Here is a 22,109-nt window from a genome sequence, read left to right as displayed (position 1 = left end):
AATACATCAGCAACATGAATGTAGGAATAACAACATGGTGTGTATCTGTAGTGTGTGCGACAAGTCGTGTTACTGGGCGGGAAAAGTGCGTTTTAGAAACATAACTGACATTACATTTCGAAGACTGCCGCCATAGGAAAAGAAAGCCCGCGAGAGAAAATAAATCAGTTGTTGCATTGTGGGTAATGTGGTTTAACCGTCTTTTTCTTTTTTCAAATGCCTGGACCCTTTTTAATTTGATTTGAAATGTGTTCGTATAACGTTAAATTATATGTCAACCACATACTTTTTAGAATATACATGTTTTAAATTCGTGCCAAACTACTTTTTGGGAAACACCAGTTTGAAATACATCCGGTTTAACGGCCTTGCGCTACACATATTTCACAATAAAAGTCATGGAGAGATTCAACGTTAGTTTGCGGTCGAGTTTTCATTATTTTTATGCCAACGTTCTTATTCAGTCTACATAATGTTATGTATGAGTGTTTATATATACTTCTATGGCAGAAATAAGTGATTTGTATTAACTCATCAGTACGTCAACTTTTAAACTGGTATTCTCTTCACCGGATGTGACTTTAGGACTGCTGTGATTGGTCGATACGAAAAGGCTAACTTTTCAATGCCGGCAACTGACAGTGCGTAAGGACAATGGAGGAGGTTTTATGTCCTGTGCACGGTAAGTCTCCCCAAGGTAAAGGTGGTTCTAGAGTCTAAAGGTACGCGTTGAGTTGTGTTACCACCTCGTGTCGAGCTGACGGGTTCACGGCGGCTCCTCCACAGGCAGCGTGTGCATGTTGAAGACGGGTCTCCGAGAAGGACCCAGCCAGGGAAGAAGCTTCTACGTCTGTGTGGACAAGCAGGGCTGCGACTTCAGTCACGTGGCACGGTGAGGACGAGTGTTGACGTCATGAGGTGTGGGGGGGATAATAAACAAACTAGTGGCATAGTGTAGTTCAACTTAGTGTACACAGTTCTGCTCGCAGCTCTGATGAGAATCACACTCCCCATGACGTCATACACTGTTGTGTTTCGGGTGGACTTTGCACTGTTCGAGTCCTGTTGTCTGTCCCCTCCTCCAGAATCCCCCCGTCCCACTGCCTCCTCCATGAAGACTCCATGGTGGAGCTCCAAGCGCTCGCCTCCAGCCGGCAGCAGCAGAGCCACAGGTGCAGCTCGTGGGTGTTGGGTGGAGAGCGTCATCAGCCACAGAACTCAAACTGTGCTCCTTTTCCAGGTTGTTCTTCAGGTGCATTGTGGGTAAAAAAGCAGGCCAGAAGTGGTGTGGAAACGTGCCTTGGAAAGTAAGACGGCGGCGTGTGCTGAATACTTTAAATACCATTATCTCTTCTATGTTAAATATGCACACACCTGTGTAGCCCCCCCCCCCCCCCCCCGTTCTATCTGCTTCCTGTTTGTAAAGTGTGACGTCTTCCGTCATTGCAGCCCGAGAAGGAGAAGAGGAACCCTCTGTCCGACACGCGGCCCCAGAGGAACCAGAGAAACCCCTTCAGGGCCCCCGGCAAGTCGGACAGCGACTCTGAGGGGAGGAGGCAGCGCGGTGGGGGGGGGGAGGCGGGGCCAGAGGCCGCAGGAGGAGAACGCCACCAGAAGGAAAACGTGGAGGAGGCGGTGCACTCTCACCGAGGAAAACCTCTTCCCCCGGGGATGAAGATGAAGAAGAGAGTTTCAGATGAGGAGGAGAACCGGCTCGCGGCTGGCAGTGGGGGGGTGCTGATGGAGAACCAGACTGAGGAGGACCAGACTGAGGAGGACCAGACTGAGGAGGACCAGACTGAGGAGGACCAGACTGAGGAGGACCAGACTGAGGAGAACCAGACTGAGGAGGAGGTTTCTACCTCCAGTGGTAAGGCTGATCCGGCCTCCTGGCGTCCTCCCAAGGCCTTGCCTCCCCCCCAGGAGGAGGAGGAGGAGGAGGAGGAGGACGTGGTGGTGGTGTCGGTGAAACCTGCCACTCAGAAGACTCCTCCTGTTGCGGCCGTCCAGAAGACGCTGACGGCCTTCGCCGGGTTCCAGCCGGCGTGTAAGGTCAAAGGTCAGCCGGCCGACCCCAGAGAGCTGCAGGGCCGGCTCTCGGCTCAGCTGCAGCAGAAGAAGGTAAACATACAAGAACACGACCAGATGTTACCTTCACTGCCCGGATATAACATCTCATATATGTTCTATAGGATTGTATATAATATAAATAATATAGTATATGTTATATATTACATATAATATATAACATATTATTTATTATATGTTTTTTTTCTCTCTCTCTATATATATATATTTATATATATTTAAAAAAGCAGGGTCACATGCATCAGTGCTGTTGGAGCCTCCTCTCACTCCTCCTCTCCCTCTCCCCTCACTCCTCCTCCTCTCACTCCTCCTCCTCCTCTCACTACTCCCTCCTCCTCCTCTCCCTCTCCCCTCACTCCTCCTCCTCCTCTCCCTCTCCCCTCACTCCTCCTCCTCCTCTCACTCCTCCCTCCTCCTCCCCCCCCCTCTCCTCCTGAAGGCCACTCTGTCTGTGGTGAACGTGGCCGCTCTGCCAGACCACGGGGAGCGTTTGAGGTCTCAGGTGAAGGAGCTGGAGGAGGCGCTGGAGGCTCTGCTCCTCTCTGCTCCTCCTGGTAAGGCATCGCTCCTGCAGGAGGAGGAATCCTTGATTTAAATCAGGATTACAGTTCAGTCTTTTGAGGTGATCGGTGGTGTTCCTGTAGTTCACAGGGACACGCCCACTCCCCCTGGGCCTGCGGGTGGAGGCGGTCGGGGGGGCCTCCATGTGCACCGCTCCATCCTGCTGCCCTTCCCCCCACCTCCCAGCAGCTCCCAGGGGCTCCGGATGGGCTCCAGCCAGATGGGTGGAGGTAGGCGGGGCCAAAGGTGGAGGACATGTCTGTCTTCTGGAGGGAGACGTCTCACTTCATGACCCCCCCCCCCCCCCCCCCCCCCAGGCTCACAGGTCCAGGCCTTCTACGGCGGCCGGATGACGGAGAACCGTCTGCTGGCCGTGAAGAACGCAACCTGTGAGACCATCGACCATCTGCACCAATCACAGGAGTCCTGCCCCGCCCCCGAGGACGAGGCTCCAGACCCCAACGGCATCAAGGTGAGCCCCACCGATCACCGGGTGCTCTTGTGATTGGCCCAGAGCCGTGAGAACATTGCCCTCTTGTGATTGGCTGTCAGGTGGTGCTCCTGGCCCATCAGAGGAGTGCTCTGGCCTGGCTGCTCTGGAGAGAGAACCAGAACCCCTGTGGAGGAATTCTGGGTAAGTTATTGTTTATTAAAGGGTTAAATAATCCTGTTATCATGTCTAACGTCCTCTTGGTCCTCTTGGACCTCTTAGTCCTCTTGGTCCTCTTGATCCTCTTGGTCCTCTTGGACCTCTTAGTCCTCTTGGACCTCTTAGACCTCTTAGTCCTCTTGGACCTCTTAGTCCTCTTGGTCCTTTTAGTCCTCTTGGTCCTTTTAGTCCTCTTGGACCTCTTAGTCCTCTTGGTCCTTTAAGTCCTCTTGGACCTCTTAGTCCTCTTAGTCCTCTTGGTCCTCTTGGACCTCTTGGACCTCTTGGACCTCTTAGTCCTCTTGGACCTCTTGGTCCTCTTGGTCCTGGTCTGGTCTCAGGCAGCAGGTCCAGTAGCTGAGACAGACTTCCTCTCACCACCAACACCTTCCATCTCATTCTGGAGGTCCAGAGGCCTTCAGGCCAGCTGGGAGATACGAGCCCTCCAGCGGGTCCTGGTCTTCCTCAGGGCCTCCTCCTAGTGGACCTGGTAGACCTCTAAAGGGTCCAGGAGGAACCTCATCTCCTTCCTCTATCTCTAAGGCTCCTAGAGGAACCTCATCTCCTTCCTCTATCTCTAAGGCTCCTAGAGGAACCTCATCTCCTTCCTCTATCTCTAAGGCTCCTAGAGGAACCTCATCTCCTTCCTCTATCTCTAAGGCTCCTACAGAGGAACCTCATCTCCTTCCTCTATCTCTAAGGCTCCTAGAGGAACCTCATCTCCTTACTCTATCTCTAAGGCTCCTAGAGGAACCTCATCTCCTTACTCTATCTCTAAGGCTCCTAGAGGAACCTCATCTCCTTACTCTCTCTAAGGCTCCTAGAGGAACCTCATCTCCTTACTCTATCTCTAAGGCTCCTACAGAGGAACCTCATCTCCTTACTCTATCTCTAAGGCTCCTAGAGGAACCTCATCTCCTTCCTCTATCTCTAAGGCTCCTAGAGGAACCTCATCTCCTTCCTCTATCTCTAAGGCTCCTAGAGGAACCTCATCTCCTTCCTCTATCTCTAAGGCTCCTAGAGGAACCTCATCTCCTTACTCTATCTCTAAGGCTCCTAGAGGAACCTCATCTCCTTACTCTATCTCTAAGGCTCCTAGAGGAACCTCATCTCCTTACTCTATCTCTAAGGCTCCTACAGAGGAACCTCATCTCCTTACTCTATCTCTAAGGCTCCTAGAGGAACCTCATCTCCTTCCTCTATCTCTAAGGCTCCTAGAGGAACCTCATCTCCTTACTCTATCTCTAAGGCTCCTAGAGGAACCTCATCTCCTTACTCTATCTCTAAGGCTCCTACAGAGGAACCTCATCTCCTTACTCTATCTCTAAGGCTCCTACAGAGGAACCTCATCTCCTTCCTCTATCTCTAAGGCTCCTACAGAGGAACCTCATCTCCTTCCTCTATCTCAAAGGCTCCTAGAGGAACCTCATCTCCTTACTCTAGCTCTAAGGCTCCTAGAGGAACCTCATCTCCTTCCTCTATCTCTAAGGCTCCTAGAGGAACCTCATCTCCTTCCTCTATCTCTAAGGCTCCTAGAGGAACCTCATCTCCTTACTCTAGCTCTAAGGCTCCTAGAGGAACCTCATCTCCTTCCTCTATCTCTAAGGCTCTTAGAGGAACCTCATCTCCTTCCTCTATCTCTAAGGCTCCTAGAGGAACCTCATCTCCTTCCTCTATCTCTAAGGCTCCTAGAGGAACCTCATCTCCTTACTCTAGCTCTAAGGCTCCTAGAGGAACCTCATCTCCTTCCTCTATCTCTAAGGCTCCTAGAGGAACCTCATCTCCTTACTCTAGCTCTAAGGCTCCTAGAGGAACCTCATCTCCTTCCTCTATCTCTAAGCAGGGCTCCAGACTGCGACCAAATGGTCGCATTTTGCGCCTAAAATTAGACACAGTGCGAGTAAATTTTTCATCAACTCGCGCATTTGCGACCAGTAAATTAGCAGATTTCTTTTTTTTGTTATTAAATATTTTTGTTGTTTACAAACTTGTTCTACACTTCAGCCCACTATAGTTAGCGGTAATGCCTGAATGACTGGTTTGCTAACCGACATTAACTCCAGAAGAAGAAGAAAGGAGACGAAAACCGAAGAAGAAGAAGGCTGGCCTGTGTGTGAGAGTGGGGGGGGGGGGGCTATAGGCTAATGTGTGAAAAGAGGCGCACCGCAGCGGAGACGCAACGAGGGCGAGGGGATCCTCACCACCGAGCGGCGTCCCCGTCCCCCGAGTTGAATCTCTGGGTCGACTCAGCCGACTCTCACATGTCTGCCCCTAGAGACTGATGCTCACGGTAAACGCATTCGATCGGGAGCGCGCGAGGGTTTTGATAACGTTAGCGGAAGGATTTAAGTGACAACATCCGGTTTTGCAAAGTTAGCGGAAAGAACCACGTGAAACAACATCCGTTTATCAAAATAAGATGTCGACAAATCATACACTAACATATAAAAGTAAACAATGAACTGATGTTGTATCTTTATAGATAGTTTCTGAGATTTAGCTTAAATTATGCTAACATTAAAAATGTTTACTGTACCAAGGAAGAGTTTATAAAAATTAGTCAGTCTTTTGTATGTTAAGAAAAGTCCTGTATATAGATTTCCCCAAGAGTTTCAGGAAATGAATGATGCAGATGTGTTCCATACATATCTGAAATGCACTACAATAGCAATCAAACAATTTTAATGTATCAATTAGGAAATTTTTCAAAGTAAAAGTTCTAAATGTTTAAAGAAATCGGTAATTTCTTTAATGTTTGAGTTGCTTTATATATGTATTTCCTCATAGTCCTAGGCAATAATGCTACACAATAAATAGAATGCTTCAATCAACACCGTGATCGGTGATTGGTATTATCGGATCGGCAGATACTGATTTCAGTGATCGGTATTATCGGTGATCGGCAGATACTGATTTCAGTGATCGGTGATCGGCACCAAAAACCTGATCGGTGCATCTCTAGAAACCAACAAATGTTTTGATTGGCCACATCGAAGTGCAACATGCACAAGGTATGTTTTCTCTTCAAATATGTTGAAACTCAATACAGTAACTTCTGAAGAGTTCTCTGTTGTGAATGTTTTGCAGTTCATGAAGGCAAACAGGCATAAGATTGTATATTGTCAAATTATTTATCAGTAATACAGTAAAAATGATGGGAAAACTTTGCAAGTCGATTTATAGTGTGTCAGGGTTTTTCCTGCAGAGAAAATTTGGTAGCGCCTAAGCGTTTTCCGAGCGCCTATGACAAATCCAGCGCCTAAGGCAAAAAAGTCTGCGTTGAAAAAACAAAAAACAACTGTGTTCATCAGGTTCATGTCAGCGAATATGTTCTCAATAGTATGTTTCAAGGAGGTGTGCTCACCTGTGTGCGTATCACGGCAGAGCGGCCAGCTGCTGATCACGCACTCAATAGCTCGACTGCATGAATAGAAGGTGCGCGCGTAGCGCTTGTAAATTTTTTTTGGGACCACCCAAGACCCATTTTGACCCAGGAAAAAGTGCGCCCCTAAATTTTCTGCTTGCGCCCCTAACATTTTAAGTTAGGAGCGACTGTGCTCCTAGTTAAAAAAGTTAGTCTGGAGCCCTGCTAAGGCTCCCAGAGGAACCTCATCTCCTTCCTCTATCTCTAAGGCTCCTAGAGGAACCTCATCTCCTTACTAGGGTTGGGTACCGGAAACCGGTGCCAATGTGGTACCGGTTCCAATACAACCGGTATTACCCGGACCGAAACGCAACGCACATTCCGGTGCTTCTTTCCGGTGCCTGAGCCGATTGAAATTGAAAAAAACTATTGTTGTGAACTTCTCTGGTGACTCCGCCCTGTCAGCAGGTTACGATAGCCTATCATATTTAACTTTGACAGCGGAGGCGTGGCCGTGTGTGACTGTGAGCCCGTGTAGAGCACACCAGCGTCAGGCTCAGTGTTGCCAGGTCCGCGGTTTTCCCGCGGAATTGGGCTACTTTTGAAGTGTTGCCGCGGGTTGAATTTTTTGTCCGCTGGTTCGGGTAGACCTATTTTGCATGCAAATTACATGAATATCTTTAAATAAAAATCCATATTTTAAATGAAATAATTTATTTATACCCAAATCCTACCAAACTGACTCCAGATCAGCACATACACACATTTTATTTATGATAACATACTGTATCTAATTACACAAGGCCATTTTAGGACATAGGTGAAATAACTGTTTAGGGAAAACTGCTTTTAATGCTGGCAAACTAAACATATGTTGTTACTTTGTAGATATTACAATACATTTGGCAATGATAGCAATGCTGTTGGACTTTAAAAGCAGTGTATATGGTTTGGCACGGGCATATTTTGAGTTCTGATATTGGGCTGGTTTTTGGGCTGGTTTTATTGGCCATTGGGCTGGTTTTGGGCTGGTTTTGATTGGCCATTGGGCTGGTTTTGTCACACAGACCTGGCAACCCTGGTCAGGCTGGGCGCGGCGGGGAGACCGTCACCGGTCCCCTGAACACGTGGAGACCGATTATGACGAGCAGCCTGAACTCAGATTAGTGCCGTATCGTTGATTGCAAGTCTTGCATTCATAAAAGTAGCCCAAGAAATAATAAATTATCCATTATAACCATGTTTAAGCTAGCTCGTAGCTAGCGCTAGCTACGAGCGTGACAGTCTGTCAGCAGGTGTGTTGGTGTCCAGCGATCCCGGCTGTATACCCGGTGTTACCGGGAATATAATGACGGAGGAATAAAGACCGGGGGCGTCACTTTGTTTCAGTGTAACTCTCGCTGTCAGAAGCAAAACTTTATTTGTCACGTGTCATCTTCAGTCCCTCTGATTGGTTGTTCTCTTTGCCCATCAACACAGTGACAGGTTAACCCTATAAAGTCTGCACATGACAATACATATCACATCATATAACGGAGAACATTGTGTCTGTTAACGGTCTGATATCCGTTGTGTGTCAGTGCTCCATGATAACGGCTTCTACAGGGAATATGGCCCAAGAGGTTTTTAATGTCCTCAATGTGCGTTTAAAAAAAAAAGCATCGGTTCAGGCACCGTTTAGGCACCGGTATCGTTTTAAAAGTACCGGTTTAGCACCGGTATCGGAAAAAACCCAAACGATACCCATCCCTACTCCTTACTCTATCTCTAAGGCTGTGTCAGACAGTAGAGTCTCATGTTCTAGTGTCAGACAGTAGAGTCTCCTCATGTTCTAGTGTCAGACAGTAGAGTCTCATGTTCTAGTGTCAGACAGTAGAGTCTCATGTTCTAGTGTCAGACAGTAGAGTCTCATGTTCTAGTGTCAGACAGTAGAGTCTCATGTTCTAGTGTCAGACAGTAGAGTCATCATGTTCTAGTGTCAGACAGTAGAGTCTCCTCGTGTTCTAGTGTCAGACAGTAGAGTCTCCTCGTGTTCTAGTGTCAGACAGTAGAGTCTCCTCGTGTTCTAGTGTCAGACAGTAGAGTCTCCTCGTGTTCTAGTGTCAGACAGTAGAGTCTCCTCGTGTTCTAGTGTCAGACAGTAGAGTCTCCTCGTGTTCTAGTGTCAGACAGTAGAGTCTCCTCGTGTTCTAGTGTCAGACAGTAGAGTCTCATGTTCTAGTGTCAGACAGTAGAGTCTCCTCATGTTCTAGTGTCAGACAGTAGAGTCTCCTCATGTTCTAGTGTCAGACAGTAGAGTCCTCATGTTCTAGTGTCAGACAGTAGAGTCTCCTCGTGTTCTAGTGTCAGACAGTAGAGTCTCCTCGTGTTCTAGTGTCAGACAGTAGAGTCTCCTCGTGTTCTAGTGTCAGACAGTAGAGTCTCCTCGTGTTCTAGTGTCAGACAGTAGAGTCTCCTCATGTTCTAGTGTCCGACAGTAGAGTCTCCTCGTGTTCTAGTGTCAGACAGTAGAGTCTCCTCGTGTTCTAGTGTCAGACAGTAGAGTCTCCTCGTGTTCTAGTGTCAGACAGTAGAGTCTCCTCGTGTTCTAGTGTCCGACAGTAGAGTCTCATGTTCTAGTGTCAGACAGTAGAGTCCTCGTGTTCTAGTGTCAGACAGTAGAGTCTCCTCATGTTCTAGTGTCAGACAGTAGAGTCTCCTCATGTTCTAGTGTCAGACAGTAGAGTCTCCTCATGTTCTAGTGTCAGACAGTAGAGTCTCCTCGTGTTCTAGTGTCAGACAGTAGAGTCTACTCGTGTTCTAGTGTCAGACAGTAGAGTCTCCTCATGTTCTAGTGTCCGACAGTAGAGTCTCATGTTCTAGTGTCAGACAGTAGAGTCCTCGTGTTCTAGTGTCAGACAGTAGAGTCTCCTCATGTTCTAGTGTCAGACAGTAGAGTCTCCTCATGTTCTAGTGTCAGACAGTAGAGTCTCCTCATGTTCTAGTGTCAGACAGTAGAGTCTCCTCGTGTTCTAGTGTCAGACAGTAGAGTCTCCTCGTGTTCTAGTGTCAGACAGTAGAGTCTCCTCGTGTTCTAGTGTCAGACAGTAGAGTCATCGTGTTCTAGTGTCAGACAGTAGAGTCTCCTCGTGTTCTAGTGTCAGACAGTAGAGTCTCCTCGTGTTCTAGTGTCAGACAGTAGAGTCTCCTCATGTTCTAGTGTCAGATAGTAGAGTCTCCTCATGTTCTAGTGTCAGACAGTAGAGTCTCATGTTCTAGTGTCAGACAGTAGAGTCTCATGTTCTAGTGTCAGACAGTAGAGTCTCCTCGTGTTCTAGTGTCAGACAGTAGAGTCTCCTCATGTTCTAGTGTCAGACAGTAGAGTCTCCTCGTTCTAGTGTCAGACAGTAGAGTCTCCTCGTGTTCTAGTGTCAGACAGTAGAGTCTCCTCGTGTTCTAGTGTCAGACAGTAGAGTCTCCTCGTGTTCTAGTGTCAGGCAGTAGAGTCTCCTCGTGTTCTAGTGTCAGACAGTAGAGTCTCATGTTCTAGTGTCAGACAGTAGAGTCTCATGTTCTAGTGTCAGACAGTAGAGTTTCCTCATGTTCTAGTGTCAGACAGTAGAGTCTCCTCGTGTTCTAGTTTCAGACAGTAGAGTCTCCTCGTGTTCTAGTGTCAGACAGTAGAGTCTCATGTTCTAGTGTCAGACAGTAGAGTCTCCTCGTGTTCTAGTGTCAGACAGTAGAGTCTCCTCATGTTCTAGTGTCAGACAGTAGAGTCATCGTGTTCTAGTGTCAGACAGTAGAGTCTCCTCGTGTTCTAGTGTCAGACAGTAGAGTCTCCTCATGTTCTAGTGTCAGACAGTAGAGTCTCCTCATGTTCTAGTGTCAGACAGTAGAGTCTCATGTTCTAGTGTCAGACAGTAGAGTCTCCTCATGTTCTAGTGTCAGACAGTAGAGTCTCCTCGTTCTAGTGTCAGACAGTAGAGTCTCCTCGTGTTCTAGTGTCAGACAGTAGAGTCTCATGTTCTAGTGTCAGACAGTAGAGTCTCCTCGTGTTCTAGTGTCAGACAGTAGAGTCTCCTCGTGTTCTAGTGTCAGACAGTAGAGTCATTATGTTCTAGTGTCAGACAGTAGAGTCTCCTCGTGTTCTAGTGTCAGACAGTAGAGTCTCCTCGTGTTCTAGTGTCAGACAGTAGAGTCTCCTCGTGTTCTAGTGTCAGACAGTAGAGTCTCCTCGTGTTCTAGTGTCAGACAGTAGAGTCTCCTCGTGTTCTAGTGTCAGACAGTAGAGTCTCCTCGTGTTCTAGTGTCAGACAGTAGAGTCTCCTCGTGTTCTAGTGTCAGACAGTAGAGTCTCCTCGTGTTCTAGTGTCAGACAGTAGAGTCTCCTCGTGTTCTAGTGTCAGACAGTAGAGTCTCCTCGTGTTCTAGTGTCAGACAGTAGAGTCTCCTCGTGTTCTAGTGTCAGACAGTAGAGTCTCGTGTTCTAGTGTCAGACAGTAGAGTCTCATGTTCTAGTGTCAGACAGTAGAGTTTCCTCATGTTCTAGTGTCAGACAGTAGTCTCCTCATGTTCTAGTGTCAGACAGTAGAGTCTCCTCGTGTTCTAGTGTCAGACAGTAGAGTCTCCTCGTGTTCTAGTGTCAGACAGTAGAGTCTCCTCGTGTTCTAGTGTCAGACAGTAGTCTCCTCGTGTTCTAGTGTCAGACAGTAGAGTCTCCTCGTGTTCTAGTGTCAGACAGTAGAGTCTCCTCGTGTTCTAGTGTCAGACAGTAGAGTCTCCTCGTGTTCTAGTGTCAGACAGTAGAGTCTTGTCATGTTCTAGTGTCAGACAGTAGAGTCTCGTCATGTTCTAGTGTCAGACAGTAGAGTCTCCTCATGTTCTAGTGTCAGACAGTAGAGTCTCCTCATGTTCTAGTGTCAGACAGTAGAGTCTCCTCGTGTTCTAGTGTCAGACAGTAGAGTCTCCTCGTGTTCTAGTGTCAGACAGTAGAGTCATCGTGTTCTAGTGTCAGACAGTAGAGTCATCGTGTTCTAGTGTCAGACAGTAGAGTCTCCTCGTGTTCTAGTGTCAGACAGTAGAGTCTCCTCGTGTTCTAGTGTCAGACAGTAGAGTCTCCTCGTGTTCTAGTGTCAGACAGTAGAGTCTCCTCGTGTTCTAGTGTCAGACAGTAGAGTCTCCTCGTGTTCTAGTGTCAGACAGTAGAGTCTCATGTTCTAGTGTCAGACAGTAGAGTCTCCTCATGTTCTAGTGTCAGACAGTAGAGTCTCCTCATGTTCTAGTGTCAGACAGTAGAGTCTCCTCGTGTTCTAGTGTCAGACAGTAGAGTCTCCTCGTGTTCTAGTGTCAGACAGTAGTCATCGTGTTCTAGTGTCCGACAGTAGAGTCTCATGTTCTAGTGTCAGACAGTAGAGTCTCATGTTCTAGTGTCAGACAGTAGAGTCTCATGTTCTAGTGTCAGACAGTAGAGTTTCCTCATGTTCTAGTGTCAGACAGTAGAGTTTCCTCATGTTCTAGTGTCAGACAGTAGAGTCTCCTCGTGTTCTAGTTTCAGACAGTAGAGTCTCCTCGTGTTCTAGTGTCAGACAGTAGTCTCCTCGTGTTCTAGTGTCAGACAGTAGAGTCTCCTCATGTTCTAGTGTCAGACTGTAGAGTCTCCTCGTGTTCTAGTGTCAGACAGTAGAGTCTCCTCGTGTTCTAGTGTCAGACAGTAGAGTCTCCTCGTGTTCTAGTGTCAGACAGTAGAGTCTCCTCGTGTTCTAGTGTCAGACAGTAGAGTCTCCTCGTGTTCTAGTGTCAGACAGTAGAGTCTCCTCGTGTTCTAGTGTCAGACAGTAGAGTCTCCTCGTGTTCTAGTGTCAGACAGTAGAGTCTCCTCGTGTTCTAGTGTCAGACAGTAGAGTCTCCTCGTGTTCTAGTGTCAGACAGTAGAGTCTCCTCGTGTTCTAGTGTCAGACAGTAGAGTCTCCTCGTGTTCTAGTGTCAGACAGTAGAGTCTCATGTTCTAGTGTCAGACAGTAGAGTCTCATGTTCTAGTGTCAGACAGTAGAGTCTCATGTTCTAGTGTCAGACAGTAGAGTCTCATGTTCTAGTGTCAGACAGTAGAGTCTCATGTTCTAGTGTCAGACAGTAGAGTCTCATGTTCTAGTGTCAGACTGTAGAGTCTCCTCATGTTCTAGTGTCAGACAGTAGAGTCTTATGTTCTAGTGTCAGACAGTAGAGTCATTATGTTCTAGTGTCAGACAGTAGTCTCCTCGTGTTCTAGTGTCAGACAGTAGAGTCTCCTCGTGTTCTAGTGTCAGACAGTAGAGTCTCCTCGTGTTCTAGTGTCAGACAGTAGAGTCTCCTCGTGTTCTAGTGTCAGACAGTAGAGTCTCCTCGTGTTCTAGTGTCAGACAGTAGAGTCTCCTCGTGTTCTAGTGTCAGACAGTAGAGTCTCCTCGTGTTCTAGTGTCAGACAGTAGAGTCTCCTCGTGTTCTAGTGTCAGACAGTAGAGTCTCATGTTCTAGTGTCAGACAGTAGAGTTTCCTCATGTTCTAGTGTCAGACAGTAGAGTCTCATGTTCTAGTGTCAGACAGTAGAGTCTCCTCATGTTCTAGTGTCAGACAGTAGAGTCTCCTCGTGTTCTAGTGTCAGACAGTAGAGTCTCATGTTCTAGTGTCAGACAGTAGAGTCTCCTCGTGTTCTAGTGTCAGACAGTAGAGTCTCCTCGTGTTCTAGTGTCAGACAGTAGAGTCTCCTCGTGTTCTAGTGTCAGACAGTAGAGTCTCCTCGTGTTCTAGTGTCAGACAGTAGAGTCTCCTCGTGTTCTAGTGTCAGACAGTAGAGTCATCGTGTTCTAGTGTCAGACAGTAGAGTCATCGTGTTCTAGTGTCAGACAGTAGAGTCTCCTCGTGTTCTAGTGTCAGACAGTAGAGTCTCCTCGTGTTCTAGTGTCAGACAGTAGAGTCTCCTCGTGTTCTAGTGTCAGACAGTAGAGTCTCCTCGTGTTCTAGTGTCAGACAGTAGAGTCTCATGTTCTAGTGTCAGACAGTAGAGTCTCATGTTCTAGTGTCAGACAGTAGAGTCTCATGTTCTAGTGTCAGACAGTAGAGTCTCATGTTCTAGTGTCAGACAGTAGAGTCTCATGTTCTAGTGTCAGACAGTAGAGTCTCATGTTCTAGTGTCAGACTGTAGAGTCTCCTCATGTTCTAGTGTCAGACAGTAGAGTCTTATGTTCTAGTGTCAGACAGTAGAGTCATTATGTTCTAGTGTCAGACAGTAGAGTCTCCTCGTGTTCTAGTGTCAGACAGTAGAGTCTCCTCGTGTTCTAGTGTCAGACAGTAGAGTCTCCTCGTGTTCTAGTGTCAGACAGTAGAGTCTCCTCGTGTTCTAGTGTCAGACAGTAGAGTCTCCTCGTGTTCTAGTGTCAGACAGTAGAGTCTCCTCGTGTTCTAGTGTCAGACAGTAGAGTCTCCTCGTGTTCTAGTGTCAGACAGTAGAGTCTCCTCGTGTTCTAGTGTCAGACAGTAGAGTCTCATGTTCTAGTGTCAGACAGTAGAGTTTCCTCATGTTCTAGTGTCAGACAGTAGAGTCTCATGTTCTAGTGTCAGACAGTAGAGTCTCCTCATGTTCTAGTGTCAGACAGTAGAGTCTCCTCGTGTTCTAGTGTCAGACAGTAGAGTCTCCTCATGTTCTAGTGTCAGACAGTAGAGTCTCCTCGTGTTCTAGTGTCAGACAGTAGAGTCTCCTCGTGTTCTAGTGTCAGACAGTAGAGTCTCCTCGTGTTCTAGTGTCAGACAGTAGAGTCTCCTCGTGTTCTAGTGTCAGACAGTAGAGTCATCGTGTTCTAGTGTCAGACAGTAGAGTCATCGTGTTCTAGTGTCAGACAGTAGAGTCTCCTCGTGTTCTAGTGTCAGACAGTAGAGTCTCCTCGTGTTCTAGTGTCAGACAGTAGAGTCTCCTCGTGTTCTAGTGTCAGACAGTAGAGTCTCCTCGTGTTCTAGTGTCAGACAGTAGAGTCTCATGTTCTAGTGTCAGACAGTAGAGTCTCATGTTCTAGTGTCAGACAGTAGAGTCTCATGTTCTAGTGTCAGACAGTAGAGTCTCATGTTCTAGTGTCAGACAGTAGAGTCTCCTCATGTTCTAGTGTCAGACTGTAGAGTCTCCTCGTGTTCTAGTGTCAGACAGTAGAGTCTCCTCGTGTTCTAGTGTCAGACAGTAGAGTCTCCTCGTGTTCTAGTGTCAGACAGTAGAGTCTCCTCGTGTTCTAGTGTCAGACAGTAGAGTCTCCTCGTGTTCTAGTGTCAGACAGTAGAGTCTCCTCGTGTTCTAGTGTCAGACAGTAGAGTCTCATGTTCTAGTGTCAGACAGTAGAGTCTTGTCATGTTCTAGTGTCAGACAGTAGAGTCTCCTCGTGTTCTAGTGTCAGACAGTAGAGTCTTGTCATGTTCTAGTGTCAGACAGTAGAGTCTCCTCGTGTTCTAGTGTCAGACAGTAGAGTCTCATGTTCTAGTGTCAGACAGTAGAGTCTCATGTTCTAGTGTCAGACAGTAGAGTCTCCTCGTGTTCTAGTGTCAGACAGTAGAGTCTCCTCGTGTTCTAGTGTCAGACAGTAGAGTCTCCTCGTGTTCTAGTGTCAGACAGTAGAGTCTCCTCGTGTTCTAGTGTCAGACAGTAGAGTCTCCTCGTGTTCTAGTGTCAGACAGTAGAGTCTCCTCGTGTTCTAGTGTCAGACAGTAGAGTCTCCTCGTGTTCTAGTGTCAGACAGTAGAGTCTAGTGTCAGACAGTAGAGTCTCCTCGTGTTCTAGTGTCAGACAGTAGAGTCTCCTCGTGTTCTAGTGTCAGACAGTAGAGTCTCCTCGTGTTCTAGTGTCAGACAGTAGAGTCTTGTCATGTTCTAGTGTCAGACAGTAGAGTCGTGTTCTAGTGTCAGACAGTAGAGTCTCGTGTTCTAGTGTCAGACAGTAGAGTCGTGTTCTAGTGTCAGACAGTAGAGTCTCGTGTTCTAGTGTCAGACAGTAGAGTCTCATGTTCTAGTGTCAGACAGTAGAGTCTCCTCTTGTGGCTGCAGCAGACGACATGGGTCTGGGCAAGACCCTGACCGTCATCGCCCTCATGCTGGCCCAGAAGACCAAGGAGGAGGAGGAGCAGAAGAAGAAGGAGAAGGAGGAGAGCTGGATCTCCAAAGCCGGTAACTTTAAACGATGATTCCTCATTGAAGGACACAACATATCAGACTTGGAGCCCTGACCTCCTGACCTCCTGACCTCCAGACCGCAGCCTGGTGGTCTCCAGGGGAACCCTGGTGGTCTGCCCCGCCTCCCTGGTGCACCACTGGAAGAGGGAGGTGGAGCGGCACGTGAAGACGGGCAGGCTGACGGTGTACCTGTACCACGGCTCCACCCGGGAGAGGAGGGCCCGAGTGTGAGGACACACACACACACACAGAGACACACACACACACACACAGAGACACACAGACAGACACACAGACAGAGACACACACACACAGAGACACACACACACACACACAGAGACACACAGAGACACACACACACACAGACACACACACACACACACACACACACAGAGACACACACACACACACACACACACACACAGAGACACACACACACACACACAGAGACACACACACACACACACAGAGACACACAGAGACACACACACACACACAGAGACACACAGAGAGACACACAGAGAGACACACACAGAGACGCACACAGAGACACACACAGAGACACACAGAGAGACACACAGAGAGACACACAGAGAGACACAGACACACAGAGACACACAGAGAGACACACACACACAGACACAAACAGAGACACACACAGACAGAGACACACACAGACAGAGACACACACAGACAGAGACACACACAGACAGAGACACACACAGACAGAGACACACACAGAGACACACAGAGACACACACACAGAGACACACACAGACACACAGACACACACAGAGACACACACAGAGACACACACACACAGAGACAGACACACACAGAGACACACACAGAGACACACAGAGACACAGAGAGACACACAGAGACACACAGAGACACACAGAGAGACACACAGAGAGACACACAGAGAGACACACAGAGAGACACACAGAGAGACACACAGAGAGAGACACACAGAGACACACACAGAGACACACACAGAGACACACACAGAGACACACACAGAGACACACACAGAGACACACAGAGACACACACAGAGACACACACAGAGACACACACAGAGACACACACAGACACACACACAGACACACACACAGACACACACAGACACACACACAGACACACACACAGACACACACACACACAGACACACACAGAGACACACACAGACACACACAGACACACACACACACAGAGACACACACAGAGACACACAGAGAGACACACACACAGACACACACGCAGAGACACACAGAGAGACACACAGAGACACCCCCCCCCCTTGTCCGTGTCTCTCTGGCCTCTAGAAGCTCTTCTTGACCATCTCCAGGACGTCAGTGTTCAGTGGTCAGTCTTAAGCTCCGCCTCCTCCCCTCAGGCTGGCTGACCATGACATGGTGGTGACCACATACGGTCTGGTCTCCAAGGAGGTTCCGGTCCAGAAGGAGGACTCTGAGAACCCCAGCAGAGGTTCTGATGAAGTGGTGAGTAGTTCACACTGTGTCCATGACTTCATCATCATGACTTCATCATCATGACTTCATCATCATGACTTCATCATCATGACTTCATCATCATGACTTCATCATCATGACTTCATCATCATGACTTCATCATCATGACTTCATCTCCATGACTTCATCATCATGACTTCATCATCATGACTTCATCATCATGACTTCATCTCCATGACTTCATCTCCATGACTTCATCATCATGACTTCATCATCATGACTTCATCTCCATGACTTCATCATCATGACTTAATCTCCATGACTTCATCATCATGACTTCATCATCATGACTTCATCTCCATGACTTCATCTCCATGACTTCATCATCATGACTTCATCTCCATGACTTCATCTCCATGACTTCATCATCATGACTTCATCTCCATGACTTCATCTCCATGACTTCATCATCATGACTTCATCTCCATGACTTCATCATCATGACTTCATCATCATGACTTCATCTCCATGACTTCATCATCATGACTTAATCTCCATGACTTCATCATCATGACTTCATCATCATGACTTCATCATCATGACTTCATCTCCATGACTTCATCTCCATGACTTCATCATCATGACTTCATCATCATGACTTCATCTCCATGACTTCATCATCATGACTTCATCTCCATGACTTCATCATCATGACTTCATCTCCATGACTTCATCATCATGACTTCATCATCATGACTTCATCTCCATGACTTCATCTCCATGACTTCATCATCATGACTTCATCTCCATGACTTCATCTCCATGACTTCATCTCCATGACTTCATCTCCATGACTTCATCATCATGACTTCATCTCCATGACTTCATCTCCATGACTTCATCATCATGACTTCATCATCATGACTTCATCTCCATGACTTCATCTCCATGACTTCATCATCATGACTTCATCATCATGACTTCATCTCCATGACTTCATCATCATGACTTCATCTCCATGACTTCATCATCATGACTTCATCTCCATGACTTCATCATCATGACTTCATCATCATGACTTCATCTCCATGACTTCATCTCCATGACTTCATCATCATGACTTCATCATCATGACTTCATCTCCATGACTTCATCATCATGACTTAATCATCATGACTTCATCTCCATGACTTCATCATCATGACTTCATCTCCATGACTTCATCTCCATGACTTCATCATCATGACTTCATCTCCATGACTTCATCATCATGACTTCATCATCATGACTTCATCTCCATGACTTCATCATCATGACTTAATCTCCATGACTTCATCATCATGACTTCATCATCATGACTTCATCTCCATGACTTCATCTCCATGACTTCATCATCATGACTTCATCATCATGACTTCATCTCCATGACTTCATCATCATGACTTCATCTCCATGACTTCATCATCATGACTTCATCTCCATGACTTCATCTCCATGACTTCATCATCATGACTTCATCTCCATGACTTCATCATCATGACTTCATCATCATGACTTCATCTCCATGACTTCATCATCATGACTTCATCATCATGACTTCATCTCCATGACTTCATCATCATGACTTCATCTCCATGACTTCATCATCATGACTTCATCATCATGACTTCATCATCATGACTTCATCTCCATGACTTCATCTCCATGACTTCATCATCATGACTTCATCTCCATGGCGGTCATCAGCTTCAATGCTGTTCTTAAAGGGACAGTAGCATGTTTCAGAAGTGTGTGTGACTGTTGCACTTTTCACTTCCTTCCTCGTCTCCTCAGCCCTCACGCTCGGGCCCTCTGCTCCAAGTGAGCTGGGCCCGGCTGGTCCTGGACGAGGCCCACAACATCAAGAACCCCAAGGTGCAGACCTCCATGGCGGTCTGTCGGCTGAGGGCCGGGGCCCGCTGGGCGGTGACCGGCACGCCGATCCAGAACAACCTGCTGGACATGTACTCGCTGCTCAAGTGAGTGACCTGGAGCTACTGGTTCTGATCCAGCCTTGGGTAGTCCTGGTCCTAGACCTGGTCCTCTAGAGACCTCAGGGTAGTCCTGGTCCTCTAGAGACCTCATCTAGTCCTGGTCCTCTAGAGACCTCATCTAGTCCTGGTCCTCTAGAGACCTCATCTAGTCCTGGTCCTCTCGAGACCTCAGTGTAGTCCTGGTCCTCTAGAGACCTCAGGGTAGTCCTGGTCCTCTAGGGACCTCATCTAGTCCTGGTCCTCTAGAGACATCAGGGTAGTCCTGGTCCTCTAGAGACCTCATCTAGTCCTGGTCCTCTAGAGACCTCATCTAGTCCTGGTCCTCTAGAGACCTCATCTAGTCCTGGTCCTCTAGAGACCTCATCTAGTCCTGGTCCTCTAGAGACCTCAGGGTAGTCCTGGTCCTCTAGAGACCTCAGTGTAGTCCTGGTCCTCTAGAGACCTCAGGGTAGTCCTGGTCCTCTAGAGACCTCATCTAGTCCTGGTCCTCTAGAGACCTCATCTAGTCCTGGTCCTCTAGAGACCTCATCTAGTCCTGGTCCTCTATAGACCTCATCTAGTCCTGGTCCTCTCGAGACCTCAGTGTAGTCCTGGTCCTCTCGAGACCTCAGTGTAGTCCTGGTCCTCAAAAGACCTCAGGGTAGTCCTGGTCCTCTAGGGACCTCATCTAGTCCTGGTCCTCTAGAGACCTCATCTAGTCCTGGTCCTCTAGAGACCTCATCTAGTCCTGGTCCTCTAGAGACCTCATCTAGTCCTGGTCCTCTAGAGACCTCAGGGTAGTCCTTGTCCTCTAGAGACCTCATCTAGTCCTGGTCCTCTAGAGACCTCATCTAGTCCTGTTCCTCTAGAGACCTCATCTAGTCCTGGTCCTCTAGAGACCTCATACAGGTTCACCAGAACCTCCTTCAGATCCAGCAGAGACCAGTTCACTCTGTTGCTATGACGTAACGGACGTAACCATGGTGACGTGAGGTTCTGCTGGTTCTCCAGGTTCCTGCGCTGCTCTCCGTTTGACGAGTACAAGGTGTGGAAGGACCAGGTGGACAACGGCTCCCCCCGAGGCCGAGAGAGACTCAACATCCTGACCCGGACTCTGCTGCTGCGGAGGACCAAGAGCCAGAGGGACTCCAGAGGACGCCCGCTGGTACGCTTCTATACCACATCGTTATAAGAGCTTCTATACAACACCGTTATGATATTAGCCTCTCGCTCCAGGTGCTGCTTCCTGATCGGACCTGTGAGGTGCATCAACTCAAACTGTCCCCGGACGAACAGGCGGTCTACGATGTGGTCTTCGCCCAGTCCAGGTAACCCACACATAGACTTCTATACAACCAGGAGTCGCCCCCTGGTGTTCAGGAGAGAGAATGCAGCTCCAACACATGAAGCATAGACTTCTATACAACCAGAGGAGTCACCCCCTGGTGGTCAGGAGAGAATGCAGCTTCAACACATGAAGCATAGACTTCTATACAACCAGAGGAGTCGCCCCCTGGTGGTCAGGAGAGAATGCAGCTTTAACACATGCAGCATAGACTTCTATACAACCAGAGGAGTCGCCCCCTGGCGGTCAGGAGAGAGAATGCAGCTTCAACACATGAAGCATAGGCTTCTATACAACCAGAGGAGTCGTCCCCTGGTGGTCAGGAGAGAGAATGCAGTCTATAGATCAATAACAGCAACATGACATAAGACTAAAATCTTTGTTTTCTCTGTTGCTCCAGATCGACTCTTCAGAACTACCTGAAGAGACATGAAGGGAAGGAGGTGAAGAAGGAGGTGAAGAAGACCTCTGGTTCCAACCCCTTTGCCGAAGGTGAGACATCAGAGCCGTGTGAAGAGTGGTCTTGTGGTCTTGTGAAGGGTTAGGCGAGGGGTGCTCAAAAAGTGTGAGCACCCCTGGGTTAGGGTCTCAACACTGGCCGTGTCCTCCCTCTAGTGGCCCAGGAGTTCGGGATGTCTCTGCCTGAGGGGGCCGGGTCCAGTGCCGGGTCCAGTTCCCAGCAGGCGTCCAGCACCGTCCACATCCTGTCACTGCTGCTGCGTCTGAGGCAGTGCTGCTGCCACCTGTCACTGCTCAAGAAGGTACACACACACACATATATATATTGTCACGTCACGGGCTGTCCCTAGTGCTGTCTAGGGTGGGGCAGTGCACGGGAGGAGTAAAAACAGGCAAAAGGTGAGGTTTAAAATGAACAGGAAGGTTTATTCATTCAAACAAAAATAAGAAAAAGTCCATTGCTCAACAAAAAGCATCCCGGGGAGGGAGAAAAAGGTTCCTTAAACAAAACTTATCTGGAAGCAAAGTCCGCTTCACAAAGTCCTCCTCTTGGTCGTTCTTGTGGGCTTCTCTTTGTCCTGGAGGCCCTTCCACTCCTGGCTTGCCCAGCTCCTTCCCTCTTTGTGCTCTGCCCTCTGTCTCCTCTTAAGCTTCCCAGCCCTGCCTCAATGAGATGTCCTAAACACCTGCAGCTGGGTGAGTGGTGAGGCAGGCTGGGAACTGTAGTTTTCAACTGAGCGGCCATTTTGTCAGGTGGCCGCTGTAATCGAGTGGGGAAAATAGCGTCCATCCACTACCTGGCCCCTTGTGATGCCACAATATACATACACACACACACACATATATATATATACACACACACACACATATACATACACACACACACACATATATATATATACACACACACACATATATATATACACACACACACACATATATATATACACACATATATATACACACACACATATATATATATATACACACACACATAT

At 47.8% G+C, this 22,109-nt stretch overlaps 1 protein-coding gene across 1 annotated transcript in view; it reads left to right on the top strand.

Moving 5' to 3' along the window:
- Positions 1 to 596: 596 nt before the first annotated feature.
- The window catches only part of ttf2 (transcription termination factor, RNA polymerase II), a 44,209-nt gene continuing 22,696 nt past the window's right edge, over positions 597 to 22,109 (top strand). Inside the window, exons 1-17 of the mRNA XM_056432075.1 lie at positions 597 to 682; positions 787 to 892; positions 1,086 to 1,172; positions 1,241 to 1,307; positions 1,450 to 2,121; positions 2,528 to 2,642; positions 2,733 to 2,879; positions 2,967 to 3,121; positions 3,202 to 3,283; positions 15,696 to 15,815; positions 15,898 to 16,048; positions 17,220 to 17,325; positions 19,129 to 19,313; positions 20,319 to 20,472; positions 20,544 to 20,635; positions 21,053 to 21,144; positions 21,268 to 21,413. Coding sequence (XP_056288050.1) covers positions 655 to 682; positions 787 to 892; positions 1,086 to 1,172; positions 1,241 to 1,307; positions 1,450 to 2,121; positions 2,528 to 2,642; positions 2,733 to 2,879; positions 2,967 to 3,121; positions 3,202 to 3,283; positions 15,696 to 15,815; positions 15,898 to 16,048; positions 17,220 to 17,325; positions 19,129 to 19,313; positions 20,319 to 20,472; positions 20,544 to 20,635; positions 21,053 to 21,144; positions 21,268 to 21,413 — 2,505 coding nt within the window. The 5' untranslated portion in view covers positions 597 to 654. The remainder of the gene's footprint in view (positions 683 to 786; positions 893 to 1,085; positions 1,173 to 1,240; positions 1,308 to 1,449; positions 2,122 to 2,527; positions 2,643 to 2,732; positions 2,880 to 2,966; positions 3,122 to 3,201; positions 3,284 to 15,695; positions 15,816 to 15,897; positions 16,049 to 17,219; positions 17,326 to 19,128; positions 19,314 to 20,318; positions 20,473 to 20,543; positions 20,636 to 21,052; positions 21,145 to 21,267; positions 21,414 to 22,109) is intronic.

This window comes from Pseudoliparis swirei, chromosome 2, assembly GCF_029220125.1.
Source record: "Pseudoliparis swirei isolate HS2019 ecotype Mariana Trench chromosome 2, NWPU_hadal_v1, whole genome shotgun sequence".
NCBI lineage: Eukaryota > Metazoa > Chordata > Actinopteri > Perciformes > Liparidae > Pseudoliparis > Pseudoliparis swirei.
The sequence above is the reverse complement of the archived record's forward strand: the minus strand, read 5'-3'. Positions and strand labels throughout refer to the sequence as shown.